Here is a 19,568-nt window from a genome sequence, read left to right on the forward strand (position 1 = left end):
TGCTCATAATTTCACTTAATTTGATTGAATGTGATTATTCAATTATTGAAACAGCGAACAACCAAAAATTATTCTATTTTAGCATGATTGTAATTTTGTACCTGGGAAGTGAAATGATATTTTGCAAGCGATGGCTGTCTTCACTGGTTCATGAGAGTAGATTATTTTGCAAAGGCTGCAATCTCCTCGGACTGTAGTAAAGCCCACTTTTGCTTTCAATCTGATTTTATCCTTGGTTAATTTCATTTGATGTGGAGATGCCAGCGTTGGACTGGGATAAGCACAGTAAGAAGTTTCACAACACCAGGTTAAAATCCAAGAGATTTATTTAGCAGCACTAGCTTTCGGGGGAGCCTTAAGCTCCTTCTTCAGGTGAGTGAGGACTTGTGTTCGCAAACAGGGCATATAAAGACACAAACTCAATTTACAAGATAATGGTTGGAATGCGAGTCTTTACAGGCAATCAAATCTTAATTGTACAGGCAATGTGAGTGGAGAGAGGGTTAAGCACAGGTTAAAGAGATGTATACTGTCTCCAGCCAGGACAGTTAGTGAGATTTTACAAGCCCAGGCAAATCGTGGGGGTTACAGATAGTGTGACATGAACCCGAGATCCCAGTTGAGGCCATTTTCATGTATGCAGAATCTGTGTGACATCACACAACCCCGCCACAGCAACCTTTGCAAGACATGCCAGATCGTCGACATAGATGCCATAATCTCACGTGAGAACACCATCCACCAGGTACAACGTACATATTCTTGTGATTCGGCCAACATTGTCTACCATATAGCTGTCAGGAAAGGATGTACTGAGGCATGGTACACTGGGGAGACCATGCAGACTCTATGACAACGAATGAATGAACACCACTCAACAATCACCAGGCAGGAGTGTTGCCTTCCAGCCAGGGAACACTTCAGCAGGCACGGGCATTCAGCCTCTGATCTTTGGATAAGCGTTCTCCAAGGTGGCCTTCACAACACACAACAATGCAGAATCACTGAGCGGAAACTGAGAGCCAAGTTCTGCACACGTGAGGACAGCCTCAACCAGGATCTTGGGTTCATGTCACACTACCTGCAAACCCAACAACTTGCCTGGGCTTGCAAAATCTCACTAACTGTCCTGGCTGGAGACAATACACATCTCCTTAACCTGTGCTTAACCCTCTCTCCACTCCCAATGTCTATACTTTTAAGATTTGATTACCAGTAAAGACTCGCATTCCAACCATTATTTTGTAACTTGAGTTTGTGTCTTTATATGCCCTATTTGCGAACACAAGTCCTCACTCACCTGAAAAAGGAGCTTGAGGATCTGAAAGCTGGTGCTGCCAAATAAATTTGTTGGACTTTAACCTGATGTTGTGAGATTTCTTACTGTAATTTAATTTGGCTAGTCATAGTTAATATCAAGCTTCCACCTGTCCTCGTACAACAATGAAATTTCAACATTATATGCATAACATGGGATTTGGAACAACCACCAATATTGAACACTTCCCCTTCAGTGATCTTTGCCAAGTTGTAGTGAAGACAAGAAAAACTAGTGAAAAGCATTAGTGTTTTGGTTTGTAAATGTAAAAGGTTTTGATGTCCCCTGTGGTCTCATTTCATATGGAACGCTTTGTAGTATGATGGATCATTTACCAGAAACCCTTTGACTTTTGAAGCATTTAATATATAACAAAAACCTAAATTTAACAGCACATGGCTATTTTATGTTGATTAATTTTGTTTAGAGATGAAATTTAAGATTGAAACTAAGTACAGTTGAACAGAATGTCTTTTAAATCTGCCAAAGTCAATACACAATTTGAAAATTCAAGGGCAGGGTTGGAGTTTGGGAATTGCGTAATGATAAATATACTCCACAAGAGGTTGCATATCAACATTATTTCAACACAGGCATCGCTGATGAATTGTTTGTGCTTCTGACACTGACTCCTTGATGAAGTCCCACTCTATCTGCTGTGTACTCTTTGCTGTCCCCATTTAATTAATTTTGCCTTCTACTTATTGAGTTAATGGAAAGTGCCTATGCTTTACCAGTCTTTCTGTTTGGGTAAGAAAGGAATGGAGCAGAGAGTCAGAAGATGGGACCAATTCTGCAGTGTTGAACATAAGAACATAAGAAATAGGAGCAGGAGTAGGCCATCTAGCCCCTCGAGCCTGCCCCGCCATTCAATAAGATCATGGCTGATCTGTCGTGGCTCAGTTCCACATTCCCGCCCTCTCCCCATAACCCTTAATCCCCTTGCCTATCAAAAACCTATCAACCCACGTCTTAAAAATATTTAGCGAGGCAGCCTCCACCACTTCAACGGGCAGAGAATTCCAGAGATTCACCACCCTTTGAGTGAAGAAGTTCCTCCTCAACTCCGTTCCAAACCGCTCCCCCACCCCCCCCCCCGCCTTTATCTTGAGGCTGCACCCTCTAGTCCTACTGTCCCTCCTGAGCGGGAAGAGCCTCTCCACCTCTATCCTATCCATCCCATTCATCATCTTATATGTCTCAATGAGATCTCCCCTCATTCTTCTAAACTCTAACGAGTTGATAATGTGAGGCTGTGGAGGACAGCACAGCTCTTTCTGCAATCATAATTAAGTATATCAGAGATAGAAAGCAGCAGGATTTGTTATTCAGGAGGGTTTTCTGGGTGGTATGAACTTATTAAAGTAAGGGATATTAACTTTAGGGTCTGAATACTTTTATTTTGTATACCAAGATTTATTAAACACTATGCTATTCAGGAATAGTTTAGGCCAGATGCAAGCTGAAGTTTATTTTGTAGTGTGTCTACCAGACCTAACAGACACATTCAGTCCTTACTGTAAAATTTTCAGATTTCCCTTGCCAATCATTCTTGATGAAAGCACCAAAATGAAAACTAATTTATGCTGACTTACGGGCAAATATGCCTCAGTCCAGCCCCCTAGGATTTGTGTTGAAGCTGCTGAAACACATTTTATGACATTTGCCAGTGAGAAGTCACTTTGGCAAGTCTAATGTTGGTGCATGTTTTATATTGGCTCTTTTTTTACGTTGGTGCTTGGTTAAATTTGAATTACAGGAAGCTGCTGAATATGACTAGCCCCCCAGCATTTCTACAATTACAGCCATTCATGATGATGTATGAAACCCGAGACCAGAAAGTCAATTAGTTCATGTTGTAAAAATGTTGATCTTTCTGTCACTATATCCAGTTTGCCCCTTTTGTGATTTGTTGAGGGAAATTACATTTTAAGAAACTTTTCCTTGATTCCACTCGTTTAAGATGTGGGGCGCAGTTACTCTTTTCCCAAAGGTATCACAATACATTTTTTTTAAATGACGTGCAGTCCTCTACTTCTACAATGAAAGAAGCTACTCGGGTTCTTGCACATTCATAACTCATGTTCTGTCCATATCATAGATTATTAATACTGAAGTGGAGTAATGAGGCTTGCCTGCTGTAACAAGGTTCCCACTTACATCTGAACTCTTTCCTATATAGCCAGGCATAGGTTTTAAAGTGGGGAAGGTGATAAACACCAGGGAAAGCAAATCAAAGACCGAGATTGATTTATGTGACATATCTGAGTTGCTCTGTTCAATTGTTTCAACAACCAGTCATACAGATCAGCTTCATATACTGTAAATTAAATTGAAATTACACTGTGTTGGGTGGAAAATTGCTCAGTTAATCTACTCCTTCAAAATGAAATTTGATTTTTGTTTTGTCCCCCACGTGAACTGCCTTCTGATTTTATTTTCACACCTGGCTGATTTTTGCCTGTATATATAATAGTATGGTGAGCTTTCTTTTCTTCATTTTTATATGTTAATTTTTTTATGCACACTTGAAAGATGGGCTTAGCACAGTGTTACGATCCCATTGAGTCTCATGATGTTTAAAAAGGAATTCAACCTCCCAATTCATAGCTGAAAAAAATGAAACAGTGAGATCTTATGTTTTAAGATTTTACTGTGCCTAATGACTAAAAACAGTACAACCTGAGCATTATTTTTGTTGGCAACATATACTTCAAAATACAGAAAGGAACATTTCCATTTTATGTTCCTCCCACATCTCATTCTCTGTGGAATCACATCCCTATAGTAAACAGGCCAGTCACTTAAACCTTTCAACAGGTTCATGATACCCCCTTCATTTCATTGAGCAGTAACTTTGAATGACCAGCTAAGGATTAAATAAAAGCAAAATACTGCGGATACTAGAAATCTGAAATAAAAACAGAAAATGCTGAATAAACTCAGCAGGACTAGCAGTATTTGTGGAGAGAGAAACAGTTCATGCTTCAAGTCCATATGACCCTTCTGCAGACCCTTTTGTCGATTGTCAAATGGATTTGAAACATTAACTCTGTTTCTCCCTCTACAAATACTGCCAGATCTGCTGAGTTTATCCAGAATTTTCTATCTAAAAATACATCCTTAGTTTTCAGAGAGTATCCCAAATCCACTGCCAGTAATAAAGCCCATTAAGAAGATTCATCTCCCATCCCCAGGTCACACCAGGATGAATCTCCTGGCTTCAGTAGCTGCAGCTTCTTCTCTCTGCTGACTGTTGCAGCTATTGTTCTTTTCCTTCATCCCTTTTATTTACACTGCACCAAAAGCTTGGGAGCAAGCAAGTGTATTTTCTACTAACAATGTTACCTTTGTTCTTTCTTTCCTGGTGTAAGAGATTCATATCTTGACCAGCTAGTCCCTTGACTAAGCCAGTCACATGACCAGCCTCCATTTTAGGATCATAGAATCCCTACAGTACAGAAGAGACCATTCATCCCATCGGGTCAGCAATGACGCTCCAAAGGAGCACATTATGTAGGCCCAATCCCACTGAGTCTGAAATCTGTCTGGATCTCACTTAGGTCAATTGGGGCATTTAATTGGTAGGTCTAAAATTTTTGATTTCTCTGAAGCTGATGCACAAAGACTGTGAGTGAAGTATATTCTGTGTATTCATCCTCTTCTGAACCCTCCCCATTTCACCCCACACTATTTCCAAATAATATCCTTGAAGGAAGGACATCTGCCATCCTCACCCGGTTTGTTCTCCATGTTACTCCAGACACATAGCAATGTGGTTGACTCTGAAATATCCAAACATAAGAACATAAGAACATAAGAAATAGGAGCAGGAGTAGGCCATCTGGCCCTTCGAGCCTGCCCCGCCATTCAATAAGATCATGGCTGATCTGTCGTGGCTCAGTTCCACTTTCCCGCCCTCTCCCCATAACCCTTAATCCCCTCTCTTATCAAAAACCCATCAACCCGCTTCTTAAAAATATTTAGCGAGGCAGCCTCCACCACTTCAACGGGCAGAGAATTCCAGAGATTCACCACCCTTTGAGTGAAGAAGTTCCTCCTCAACTCCGTTCTGAACTGCCCCCCCTTTATCTTGAGGCTGTGCCCCCTAGTCCTACTGTCTTTTTTGAGCGGGAAGAGTCTTTCCACCTCTATCCTATCCATCCCATTCATCATCTTATACGTCTCAATGAGATCTCCCCTCATTCTTCTAAACTCTAACGAGTACAAGCCTAGTTTATTCAGCCTCTCCTCATAGCTCAACCCCCTCAACTCCGGTATCAGCCTAGTAAACCTCCTCTGCACTCCCTCCAAGGCCAAAATATCCTTGCGCAGGTGCGGCGCCCAAAACTGCACACAGTACTCCAGCTGCGGCCTCACCAATGCCCTATACAGCTGCAGCAAGACCTCCCTACTCTTATATTCAATCCCCCTCGCTATGAAGGCCAGCATCCCATTCGCCTTCCTGACCACCTGCTGCACCTGCAGACACTCTGTTCAAGAGCAATGAGGGATGGATTGTAGGGCTCAGCCAGAGAAGCTCACTAGCAAATTACTAGCAAACTGACCTTTTATTCCTCCATCTCCCTCATTACCATTCCCCATCACCGTTCCCAAATATAAAAGCAAGTGATAAGTTCAAAATTTATAGCAAAGTAATAAATGTATTCTCTATACTAACTTTCGGCTTGAGTACGTACTGCAATTTCACAACAAGTAGAAGATAATAACTTGCATCTGTACAATATGTGCATGTCAATCTAGAAATCTAACAAAAGCTGACTTAATCCACAAAAACTGACAGCATATAATCACCCTGGAATTATAGACTATGATACACCCTGGGTGATAAATAAGATTGAAGTTGCAGCGGGGCATGCATTTGTTTGAAGTTAATCGTTGTGATATACCCATCACGGTTTTTGCAGGGGAAATACCTGATATGCAAAAAATACAGATTGCAGCAGTGAGATTTATTTTTCAGTGGAATATGGAGACTCCATAAAATTTTGGTTCAGCATTGGTCCCTTTTCTATCATTTTGGAGCCTGCAGTTCTTCTGGATAGATTACTGATGTGTAATTATGAAAATAAATGTAATTGTACAGAGTTCAATAGGACTTGCAGGACTCAATCTCATTCTTGTAGCTAATATCAAGTATGAACTGTTAATTTATAAACTGATACATTTTTAAAACACTGATCTACTGTAATCCCATGTTAGTAATGCATTCTGCATTCAGAGGACAGAATTGTTTTGCAGTAAACGTTTGACTCTGCCTGCACCCAGGCAGGTAGGATTATACTTGGATTGAGGGCATAAGAGCTAGTTCAGCTCTTTGGAGGGCAGAATTAAACAACTGAGTGGCAAAGGCTGACATGGAAATTTGGAAGACAATGTAATAGCAAGTTTTAGCCAGGGAATGTTGAAATGTATGTTAAAATTAGTGCAGACATGTTGATGGATAAGCAGGCTCTTGTGATGGACAAGAAGTGGATGGAGGACCTTTGGACATTTGAGTTTGTGTAAGATGGAACGTAGCATTGGAAAACTAAAGTCTTGAAGTTTAAAATGTAATAATGGTGTCAGATGGATTAAGGTAAGGACAGAAATGAAAATAGAAGGCACCTGTCAGTTTTGATTATATTGTCAGGTGCCTCATAACTTTATCAGTCTAGTGAACTTGTTCTCTTAACTGTAACAAAGCAATAAATACATGTGGGGTTCTCCACTTTTGGTGGGAAGAAGAGAAAAGCAATGTATTATTTAAATGGAAAGAGATTGCAGAACCCTTGGTACAGAGCCAGCGTGTACAACTATTGTGTGTGAAGGGTGACATTTCAATTTTTTGTCATTCCAGGGATCAATGAACACATTTTGAAAAAATAAAGTTTGACACCACTTTAAACATGGATTTCAATAACATGTTGGGGTGTGGAGAAAATAAACAACTTGCTGAGCAAAAATGAAGTAATACCAAAGCAATAAATTGATCATTTAAAATGTTGAATCAATAATAAAAATAACAATTAGCATGTGAGAGGATCAAAATGTGTTTTTCTGGCACACTCTTGGTACTTATTCACTGTGTGGGTTTGTGTAAGTGTTGGTGTATGGAGGTGAGGGAGAGTGTGAACCCTGAGATTGGGAGTGAGACAGATGTTCACTATCACACACACCCATGCTCATACACACACACTGTCTCACTTGCACACTTACATGTTCGCTCTCACTCACAACACAGAATCACTCACAACACACACTCACTCTCACTCATGACACACTCAACACAGCACGCACACACTCACTCAACACACAGTCACAACACACTCTCATTCATGACACACACACACTCAAAACACACATGCACTCACTCACAACACACATAGTCACAACACATACTCTCACTGGTAGCACACATATATTCATTCATGACACACACAACACACTGTCACTCATGACACACACACAACACACAATCACAACACACACTCACTCACAACACATACTTACAATACACTCACTCTCACTCATTACATATGCACACACACTCTTAAAACACACACACACACTCACTCAAAACACACACTCACAGCATATGCACACACTGTCACAACGCACGCACACTCACTCACAACGCACACACTGTCTCACTGACAAGCGACCTGTGATTGGAAGGGCAGCTCTTTCACTTGTTGACATTTTGAACATAAGCCTGCAGGCTGAATAGAGAAGCCGAGGAAGCCGGGTATGGCCCACTGGTCGCATGGTGGACAGGCCTGGTGTAGATGGATTTGGATGTCCTGGTACATGAATCAACCAAAAGTTAGTGTCCAGGTACAGCAAGTGATTAGGAAGGCAAGTGGAAGTTTTAATTTGTTGTAAAGAGAATGGAATGTGAAATTGGGGAGGTTTTGCTGCAGTTATACAGCACCTTGGTGGGACCATGTCTAAAGTACTGTGTATAATTTTGGTCTCCTTGGTTAAGATGGGAAATAATTGCATTAGAATCAGTTCAAAGAAGGTTCACTCACTCTGATTCCTGGGATGGATGGATTGAGCCAGTATCCATTGGAGCATAGAGGAATGAGAGGCTATCTTATTGAAATATATATGCTGTAAATCTTTGGTCTTGTCTGCTACTGAGATTTTTCTGGTGTCATTGCAGTGAATGGAGTTTTGGCTGAGCACCAAATTTTCCATTCTTGTTGGCAGCGGTGGTGGTGGGGGGAGGTTTGCTACTGAAGAAATTTGAGAATCCCAGCCTGGCTCTGCCATGTAAGACAGAGATGAGAAGAATTTGTTTCTCTCGGTGTCTCTCTCTCTCTCTTTCTCTGAGTCTGTGGAATTCTGTTCCTTGGCAAGTAGTGGAGGTTGGATCACTGGGTATTTTTAAGGCTGAGTTGGATAGGTTCTTGATTGACAAGGAACGTAAAGCATTTAGGAGGCAGACAGGAAAGTAGAACTGAAGCAACAAGCAGATCAGCCACGATTTTATCAAATGGCAGAGAATGGCCCGCTCCTGCTCTTAATTTGTGTATTCTTATGCATCAGTGGAAAAAATCACCAAAAACCTATTTCAGTTGGTGAGCCTCAACATAGAATACTTTGCACTGCTAACTCTTGGTATTAATTGAATTATTTTTCTTGACACAAAAAATGTAATTTTGCAATATTAGTTCATTTCTGATTCACTGAAGCAATGTTCTGTATCCTTCATGGTGCAATTATTCAGCATTTTTTTTACATGAAACACAAATTTGGAAAATTAATGGAATTCTTGAATCCAGCCATTGATCCAGATAATAGATTGTACTGCACATGGTTAACTAATCCTACAGTAAACAGTTTTGGTTTTCATCTCACACTATATACTCTTCCTGAATCCCTGAGCTAGCCGCAAATGTTTGACCTTCACTGTAAAACTCATTTTGCTTCACGTAAAGTCGACTCATTTTCTGCAGTTCCCGTTGAAACCATATTATATATCCAGAATTTGGTGTTGGAAATTTACTGCAGTGCTTATATTTCCCTGCATTGGAAAACAAATCATACATTCTGCATTCTAATCCCTATCTGACCTGCCAGTCCAGAAAAAGATTTTCACAATGCCCTTGTCTGAAAGACTTCTGAAATGTTCTTTATGTGTTTATCATCTCTCAGCTGAGAAAGCAAAAGCATAGACAATGGTTGTTAACAGAATTGTATGCAGAGGTTCTGAGCAATTATGACAGCAGTTGTCAATAAAATAACAATTCACTATTTGAATTTAATTCAAATAAAGCACTTGATTCAGAATATCATTCATGCTGTGGTGAGGATTAAAATATTGACTGTATAAGGCGCAGCACAAATATCTAAACATGATTCTAAGTATTGATAGTGTGTTTTATTTTCATTTTTTTAATTCTATAATTTTTAAATTTTGTATGACTATTTGGAATTAAAAGATGGTAACTTTCAGCCTTTTTTTAAATCACAGAGCACAGATGATCTATTGGTTGCCTCTGCTGAATGTCCTAGCGATGATGAGGACATTGATGAATGTGAGCCAAGCTCAGGTGGGTTGGGTGAGTCCATTTTTATTACTCTTTCTTGGTGTTTCTGTGATAGTGTGTTTGCATGTTATGTATGTTTGCTTGATAAATGGAAGGGGTTTCATTGTTCGGTCACTGAAAGTATTAAAGGATTTTTGTTGTAAGTCGCTAAAGGTCAAGTCGGCAGCTAAAGGGCTTACAGATTGATGTCCTAAAATGTAACAATGATGTGGCACCTCAGTCAATCTGCACCAGAGTTCTGTGGCATCACTTTCTTAGTCAATGAGTTGGAGATGGAGCTCAACTTAGCATTGATTCAAACAATGTCTATTTACTTTGCAAATGAGGTTTGTTTAAGCAACACATTACAGCAAACAATCTACAGAGGCTATTTAAAGGGAGTTTCTATGATAAAGCAAGCAAAAACTTATTACTGAAACTGCAACCATTTCTCAAAATAAAAACAGTTAGCTCTCCAGTAAAATTGAGTGATTGAATGATAGCTAAATGTTACAATTGATTATTTCACTAGAAAATCGCCTTGAGTGGAGTACACTTGCATACGAATTATGCATGCAAAATCAATCCTAATCACTTACAGCGGTGCAGTCTGCAGGCGTGATTGACAGGTTATTACCAAATCATCTCCTTTCCAGCTGGGAATAGTGGCATCACAGCCAAATCTACATGCATTCATTCAAAAACACAGCCATGTAACATTCAGGGATATAGACATGAATACGCTGTTATATACATGGATATTGGCAGATTACATAACAATTCTTTCAAATATGCAAATTTTTGTATCTTTGGGGCGGCATGGGGGCACAGTGGTTAGCACTGCTACCTCACAGTACCAGGGACTCGGGTTCAATTCCAGCCTTGGGACATTGTGTGGAGTTTGCATATTCTCCCCGTGTCTGCGTGGGCTTCCTCCCACAGTCCAAAGATGCGCAGTTAGGTTGATTTGCCATGCTAAATTGACCTTAGTCTTGGGGGAATTAGAGGCTTAAATATGTGGGGTTACAGGTCTAGGGCCTGGGTGGGATTGTGACGGGTGCAGACTCGATGGGTCGGATGGTTTCATTCTATACTGTAGAAATTCAGTGATTCTATGATTCTTTAGCCTCAAGCTATATCCTGACACTCTGAGACTTATACAGGCATTGAGACAAAAACTTTACCAATTAAGCAAATACACAAATGCACATAAACATTGGTAGATATATTTAAGGACCCACTTTTTATCCACACACACATTCAGATGCGTCAACAGACTGGGCTTACTTCACAGATTCAGACAGGTTCACGTATCAACAAATAGAAATAAGTGCACGTACCATGCACTTGCACATCATGCAGAGCAAACACTAACACCAACAACATTTCATGTTGCCCTCAGCACATATTTCATTTGAAACACAGGTCATTGTCGAAATTACTGTACACTTTCAGCATATATTCATGTAAATCTGTAACTGGGGACATTTCCATTTCTGCTTGACTTTCAACGAGTGATTTATAGTCACTCGGTAGAAAGTTTTCAGCAAACATACCAAATCCTCTGGTCCCTTGGGCTGATCTGTCAGCGACAGAATCACTGCTTCACACTGTCACATTAAAACTATAGTGAAGAGGACGTTTTACTCCCAGTCTAAATCATTTTTCTTGTTACTTTCTCCCAAAGATGCCCTTTTTGAAAAATGTTATCACTTAGTTTCCTCCTTTGTTTTTCCCCTTTGCTCAATGCCAGGAGTATGTTTCATTTCAAAACTAAATAGTTAGGCATGCAGTTCATTTCTCTTGCCTCTCCCATTGCCACTTTGAATCCAGATGCTATAAAGTTTGCACTTGCAACCATGGGCAATTTTCCTTACAGTCTTTTGTCATAGGAAAGCACGTAATTACCCAAGCTGAGATTGGGCAATTACTTCAAGGATCAAGGAGCTGAATCCTATCATTCTGTGACATAGCATTGGTACAATATACTCTGTCATTAGACAACCGTTATTGTAATTTTCTTTCAGCTTTGTGAAACTCAGTTGGAACGGTTCAAAATCAATGGAAAGAATAAGACTGTTGGGATGAAGTTTGTGTTGGGCAAAATATGGGAAATTAGCATCTCTTTTTACACCATGCCCAACAGTTATTTCAATTGGAATATAAATGAATAGCAGGCAGGATGTAAAACGGGCTGTTGAATCACTATTGCTGCATTCAAAACGACTTTTATTTTCATTATCTTATAAAGACATTAGGGTGCAGGATTTCCATTTCCCCACTTTCTCCCTGTGAACCTAGAAGCTTATCTCTCTCAAGAGCTCATCTAATTTCCTTTTGAAATCATTATTCGCCTCCACTTATGTCACCCTTGTGAACAGTGAGTTTCAGGCCATTACCACTTGGTTTCTTAAAATGTTCTTTCTCACAGCCACCCTGCATTCCTTGCCCAAATCTGTGAATGTATCCCCTAGATCTTGTAGCATCAGCTAATGGGAACAGCTTTTTTTTAGGTAACTGGTGGGATCTTCCAGTCCACTAGCCTATCCCATTGTCAGGGAATCTGCCATGGAGGGGGGGGGGGGGGGGGGGGGTCACCTTCAGTGAGACCAGAAGACCACCAGAAGTAAACCACTTGCAAATCAACCCCCCTCCCCCTCCACCAACCCTCCACATCAAGTACAAAAGCAGGAAAGTTATGGTGAACCTTTTGAAAACTTTGGTTAAGCCACAAAAAAAGCATTGTATTCTGTCCATTGTATTCCCCCCACAACCCTCCACATCCAAATCTCATTTACTCCAAGAAGGGAAATCCCTAGTTTCTCTAATCTTCCCTCCTGGTTAATATCCCTCATCCCTGGAACCATTCTGGAAAATCTCCTCTGGATCCTCTCAGGAGCTATCGCACTCTGTCTAAAGTGTGGTCACAAGAATCATAGAACTGTGGAATCCTTACAGTGCAGAAGGAGGCCTTTCAGCCTATTGCATTTTGCACTAACTCTCCGACAGAGCATCTGACTGAGATCCCCCCCTCCACCCCATGCATACGCTCCACTAACTCCTGCCCGTCTTTGGACATTAAGTGGCAATTTAGTATGGCCAGTCCACCTAACCTGCACATCTTTGGATGGTAGGAGGAAAGAGGAATACCTGGAGGAAACCCACGCTGACACAAGGACAACATGTAATCTCCGTACAGGCAGTCAGAGGCCAGAACTCCAAGGCTGAAATCGAACCCTGGTCCCTGGCACCATGAGGCAGCAGTGCTAACCACTGTGCCACCGTGGACAGAATACAATGCTTTTTTTTGTGGCTTAACCAAAGTTTTCAAAAGGTTCACCATAACTTTCTTGCCTTTGTACTTGATACCTTTATTTACGAAGCTCAAATTCCCATCTGCTTTGCTAACTGCTCTCACATTATATCCTACCACCATCAACAATCTGCATATGGACCTCAAGGTCCTTCTGAGCCTGCACAATCTTTAGAATTGTGACATTAAGTCTACATTGTGTGTCCCCATTCCTTTTGCTAGAAAGTATCACCTTTCCCACATCCTCCACTCAAACCTATACAAAGCCCCTATGGCCCCCACATCTCCCCCCGCGAAGCCTCCATGCCAAGTTATAGCATTTCCATGCCCATTCACCCAGGATGCATTCTTACAGAATGAATGAACCCTACAGTAAAAATGACAAAAAGCTTAAAAAAGCCCTTCATAACTTTCTTTAAAAATCTGCTCTTACTACAGGCCATAAAAATGTCAATCAACTCAACTTTAAAGTATCAGTAGCAGAAAGTACAAGCCATTGACAAAACATCTAAGAAAAAAGGCTGTTTGGTTGAGTGCCTGGACATCCATTAGTTTGGTGGAACTGGTGTGCATGAGAGAGAAAAGCATTGGTTAATTGACCGCCATTTTTCTTAGATTTGTTTGTAAATGTTTCGCTCATTAGGACAGCATGGTAGCACAGTGGTTTGCACTGTTGCTTCACAGGTCCAGGGACCTGGGGGTTCAATTCCTGGCTTGGATCACTGTCTGTATGGAGTTTGCACATTCTCCTCATGTCTGCGTGTGTTTCCTCTGGGTGCTTTGGTTTCCTCCCACAGTCCAAAGATGTGCAGGTTAGGTTGATTGGCCATGTTAAAATTGCCCCTTAGTGTCCTGAGATGTGTAGGTTAGAGAAATTAGTGAGTAAAATGTGTAAGGACATGGGGGTAGGGCCTGAATGGGATTGTGGTTGGTGTGGACTCGATGGGCCGAATGGCCTCTTTCTGCACTGTAGGGTTTCTACGACAATGATTATTTATGCAAGATAAAGCAGTGTCATGTGCCTATATTTTCTGCTACTGCTGATGGTGCAGTTGATTAACATTCAAATATTGACTCCGCTTTCCAATCCCTTACATGAAAATCTAGCTGATAAAGAATTGAGGGACTTCCCCACAGCCTTGGTGGGTAAATTCATTACATATTGTGGAACAGAGCCAGTGGGAATAGAAGGTCCCAGAATCAATGCCGAGTTAGCTTGTTTTAGCTTGCGTATCCATCAGGTTGTTGCAACTATGGACCTAATGAGAAGGAAAACCATTCTGATTGCTATCCTGTGGTTGTAGATGCTAAGTGCAGGTGAGGGGGATATCCAGGGAGGATAAATCACACATGAGAATAATATCCACATGATCTAATGAGGCAGAATTTTCATCCTGATAGGGGGCTAAGGACAGAAGCGGGGTAGATGTGTAATTTTATGCTTTCGACTGGCATGCCAGTTTGTCAGCACCTTCCCTTCTTGAACCATTTACTTGGAAGCCTTCATGTAGTGGGTAGCCAATTAAGGTCAGCTAAAAGCCAAATTAGGCTAATTTCAGAACGTGACTGGAATTTTCCAGTCAGACCAGAAGGGTAAGTGCTCCAGTTAGACTTTGAGGCCCTTCCATACTGGTTGCAGCTGTCCTGAAAGGACGGAGGGGGGGCAGGTTCCTCAATCAGTGGTCATTGATATTTTGGATTTTGTTGCAGTTGCTGAGGAGGCATCTCAAGGTGGAGATGCCTCTCCCTTACCTACAACAGCACTCTGCAGCTTCCTCCATGCTGGAGAGCCTTTTATTGGCCCTCCGTCTTTGAGAGTAGTTCACATCCTCTTTTGGATCATGAATGTGCCTTCTGGTCGCTAACTGGCCAGTGAAGAGAAAATCAAGCTCCCCACTTTGCCCCTTTGTTGGCTTCTGGCTTAGTCTTAAAACTGTGAGAAGCAATAAACTTGATCATTAAGTTACCTATGGCTGTGCACAGACCGATCAAGGCACTGAACCACTGAATGTCAGCCCATATGATGGATCCAGAGTGCAACCTTGAAAAATAAAACAATTATCGAATAATCTAAAGTGAGGAAATAAATGTCAAGTGACACAAGTGTAAGAAAAAAGCATAATAAAAATCACAGCACAAAAAGCAATCTTATTCAGTGCCTCATTCTCTCTGTGTCACAGTCTTAGAAATTTGCAAAAACTCAGATTCCAGGTTTTTGACACTAATTGCTTGCCTGTCAACAACAAAATATTTGTTGTGATTTTTGAGAAATATTTACTAACCATTTATTCACAGCTTGTGGCAGCCCAATTCCACTTCACTTTTCACTTCCGCATCAGTCTTTGCTGGGTTATAGTCACTTCTGATTGTCAATTGCAGCCAATGACCCAGTGGCCCTACTAAATACATGTAGATAGATGCAGTAACATTGGACCTAATTCTTGACCTGCAGTCATCATTTCAATATTAAAATGGTCATTTACTGTTCTTTGTGCGTACATCCGATAACTCGCCCTTTTTCCATGCCCTTGTGAATATGCTTGCAGTCATTTTGATATCTATTTCTATCATTTATATGCCTAGAAGTTTGTTGCCAACACAGAGCTTCTGTGCTAGATGTGTGCCATTTGCTTTATTGGTAAAAGCTATCCATCTATAACAGGATTAGACTGTGCGTGCATTTCAGGAATCCTTACCACTGCTGGACTGCAGTGTCCAGGTGGCCTAACCACCAATCTTCAAAGGAGTGTGTGCTGCACCCTGGCTCCATGGCAATCCCAATCATGATAGACTCTACTCAGACATCTCCCTGATGTAACTGCCTCTACCCACTTGCAATTGCCTGTCACCTCACAATTCTGATTGCTTACCATCCTCCTCCCTCCCCCCCTAGGAATTTGCTGAGTCTCACTGCTGATGACATGTTGTCCTCAGGCCTTTCAACAAAATTTAATTCTGTTTTGTAGGCAAGCAACTTGGGATGTGTGGCTAGTGTCATTGTTCTTATTTAAATGTAGCCTAAATGTGCCTTGGGCCTGCTAGTTCACTACCAATTCCCTGTTTCACCAATTCCATCCTCCAATATTTCTGAAGATATTGCCAATACAGATTCCCAAAGTGTGTTACACTACTATGCAATGTTCAATTATAAACTTACCATGATATCCTTAATGAATCTCGCAGAGTTAACAGGTTTTTAGACACACTTACAAGTACAATAGACTGACCTGAAACATAGATTGTAAGCTGTGATGTGCTCTATCACCACCACATTGTTAAACCCCATCCTATTTATTTTATATGATTCAGTTTTATTCGTTGTGAGAAAAGTTTTCTTTTGTTTGTATTCAGATATCCAAATTTAAAGTTTCCTTTGTTACTGTAGGCAAAAAAAAATTGTTGGAAAGTATTCTGGTTGTACAGAACCAATTGTGTATAGAATCATAGAAGCCCTACAGTGCAGAACGATGCCATTGGGCCCATCAAGCCTTCACTAACAACAATCACACCCAGACCCTATCCCTGAAACCTCACATATTTATCCTGCTAATCTCCCTGACACAAAAGGACAATTTAGCTTGGCCAGTCAACCTAACCGGCACATCTTTGGAGTGGGGAAGGAAACTGGAGCACCCAGAGGAAACCCATATAGGCACAGGAAGAATGTGCCTCACCAAGGCCGGAATTGAACTTGGGTCCTTGGCGCTGTGAGCCAGCAGTGCTAGCCACTGTGCCACCCAGACCTTGTACCACACAATTAGATAGAAATCTAATGGATAAAAAGTGTCGATGCTGAAAATCATTTACAAAAATAGGCAATACTGTAAACTGTCAGCAAGCATCAATAGGAAGAACAGACAGGTAAATATTTCACTATGTACTTTCCTTCAAACATTTGGAAGAAGGCTCTGTGCCCAAAACATGAACCTGTTTGTATGTTCAATGATGCTGCCCGTTTTGCAACATTTTTTTGTTTTAGTTGTGGAACATTGCTGATGAGTGAACAGTTTGAAGAGGTAATCTCTGAAAAAAATGGTGTTGAGGTAAAAACAAGTACTTCCAAATAAGACTACAGAAGTGTAACGTACATCCACTTCCATGATTTCAGAGCAGATTACATCCACAGTCACTTAGCACTGACAGCCTGTTATGTCTGCAGCTGGAGGTAAACATACCATGTGTCATCTGCATGCTGCTGTCTCTAAAATTCAACTGACTATAAAATATAGCTGAAGGGAGCCTGGGTTAACATGAACTGGCAGGTAGCAACATTCTCAGCCCTCCTAAAATGCCAAAGGGACAAGTGTTACCCAGACCCAATGAACTCAATGCTCCATTCCGCTTGTTCAAACAAAACTCCGGGGAAGACAGCTTTGATCCAGCCGGCCAATAACAACATCGATCGTGCAGAGCTGTGTCTGACCATCAGTGTAGGTGTCTGCAAATATTAATTAATTAGCATCACATGTATTGTAGTATAATATGAAGCAGGTTGATTTTGTACAATCAATTAAAATCACGAGAAAGATGGAACAGCTTGTTAAAGTAGCTGATAAGCTCAGTTTTGTTGTTGCTTTGTGCCTTATCTGCATCCTCTTTGGGGAGAGAGGCTTGACTGTGCCATTTTGCTGCTGTCTTATAGATAGTGGCTGGAATTTTACCAGCATGCCTGCCCCGATTCCGGGGGTGGGCGAGGCTCAGAGAATGGTACTCTCCGTTGGCCTCAGGCGGGATTGTACGAGACTCAGGTGGACATGTGGTAAAATTCTGCCCACTATCAGGAGTTAGTGTTTGAGTGTACTGAATTTTGCTATAAAAGTAGAGAGCCAGAGGACAACCATTTGGCTCTCTGTGCTTACATGACCACACTCAGCAGCCTTATCCCAAAGGCAAGTTTGTAGACCCACATCTTTATGAATCTATGATGCCATAACCTATGGCATACATAATCAAACTGCAATAGTTAATGTAAATGCACTTAAATGCACATTGTTACTAATATTTGATGTAACAGTAGGTGGATGGAGTCATCGGGCCTCAACGACTTCATTCAGAAAATAATTATTTAAACTTAATATGTGCAAAAGGAATGAACTCGATAATTCTTAAGAAGAAATCTTCCAAAAGCAGAAAATGTGTACTCTCAAAACAATGCTTGCAACATTTGTGGGTTAGTTTTAGTCTGGTCAAAACCAGCCATAACAAAATGTTTCATTTTGAATTTATTCCATTTTAACTGTTTGAGTTTGATGCACTGATCGACAATATGGGAGTACTCATGTACAACCTTCTCAGATTGTGCACCACTGTACACATTACTAACGCATCCGATCATTGTTTCTTTTCTGCCTCCTTAAAATGAGTTGCAGTATCTCATGATAGGAAGCTGTTTCATTCCAGATTATATTGCAGATCTGTCCAAAAGTAATTTCCACAGCTGTTTGAAATAAAATGATAAATTATTAGATGACAGAGAATAGCATATTTAAAATTCATACAGAGCATTAGGTTTGCCTCACAGCAATGCTTTGATTTTACTGAATAGTTGATTGGCCTCGGACCTTAGATTCGGACTATTGCAGTATCACACAAACAGAAACTTTCTTTTCATTGTTGTGTCAAGTTTATCATGCAACTGCATAAAACAGTGGTAGCATTTCTGGTTGACTGATATGCGCCATCTGAAATGTAATTTAGTGAGTCTTTCCTTTAAGTTGAAGTTTGTTCAAGTATTAAAACTTCTGCTTTACTTATTTCGAACAGTTAACATTGTACTTTCAAATTAAAAATAGAAAATGACAGTGATATAGGCATGTGACAAAAACTCATGAAGCCTCATGGCAATGTTGTTGTGTGACACTATTCAAATTAAGTTGCAACTTTGGATAGTTATTTAATAAAATGAATAGAGTCCAGTATATCATTTGCCAAAGGAAGTGTTATTCCCAACATCAACAAGCTAAATTTAGAAAATATACCTTCAGTGGATTGTCATTGATTCACCAGTAATCTGCAGTCTTCCTGTTCCTAGTATTTGAGTGTAACAATAAGCTTTTGTGTTAGTTAGTTCTAAAGTTGATCATTTCCATCTGAAATGGTTAATGCAGCTTGTCAGCACAAGAATGCTTTTACACTGAACAAACATAAAATACCTCTGCTGGATAAGGGACCTTTGCTGATAACCTCTTAAATTATTCTTTCATCTGTGGTGTAAGTATCTTGGACTAAAAATACTTCTCTCTAACAATATTGTCTTCCTCTAATAACATTCTGTAATGCAACATCCAATCATTAACATATTCAGCCTGCAACCAGTAATTTGTCTGACTCATTCTGGATATATTAATTAGTCTAATTCAGTGTTTTTGAAAACTAATTAAATAGATTCTAATTGTATAAC

The 19,568-nt window shown here is 40.5% G+C and overlaps 1 protein-coding gene across 4 annotated transcripts in view; it reads left to right on the forward strand.

Moving 5' to 3' along the window:
• The window catches only part of nrxn1a (neurexin 1a), a 1,747,513-nt gene that overhangs the window by 1,711,728 nt on the left and 16,217 nt on the right, over positions 1-19,568 (forward strand). For all 4 annotated transcript variants that reach the window (XM_080200471.1, XM_080200468.1, XM_080200469.1 and 1 more), the window contains one exon: positions 9,801-9,888. In XM_080200471.1, coding sequence (XP_080056597.1) covers positions 9,801-9,888 — 88 coding nt within the window. The remainder of the gene's footprint in view (positions 1-9,800; positions 9,889-19,568) is intronic.

The sequence above is a fragment of the Carcharhinus amblyrhynchos genome, chromosome 12 (assembly GCF_965287045.1).
Source record: "Carcharhinus amblyrhynchos chromosome 12, sCarAmb.v2.hapA, whole genome shotgun sequence".
NCBI lineage: Eukaryota > Metazoa > Chordata > Chondrichthyes > Carcharhiniformes > Carcharhinidae > Carcharhinus > Carcharhinus amblyrhynchos.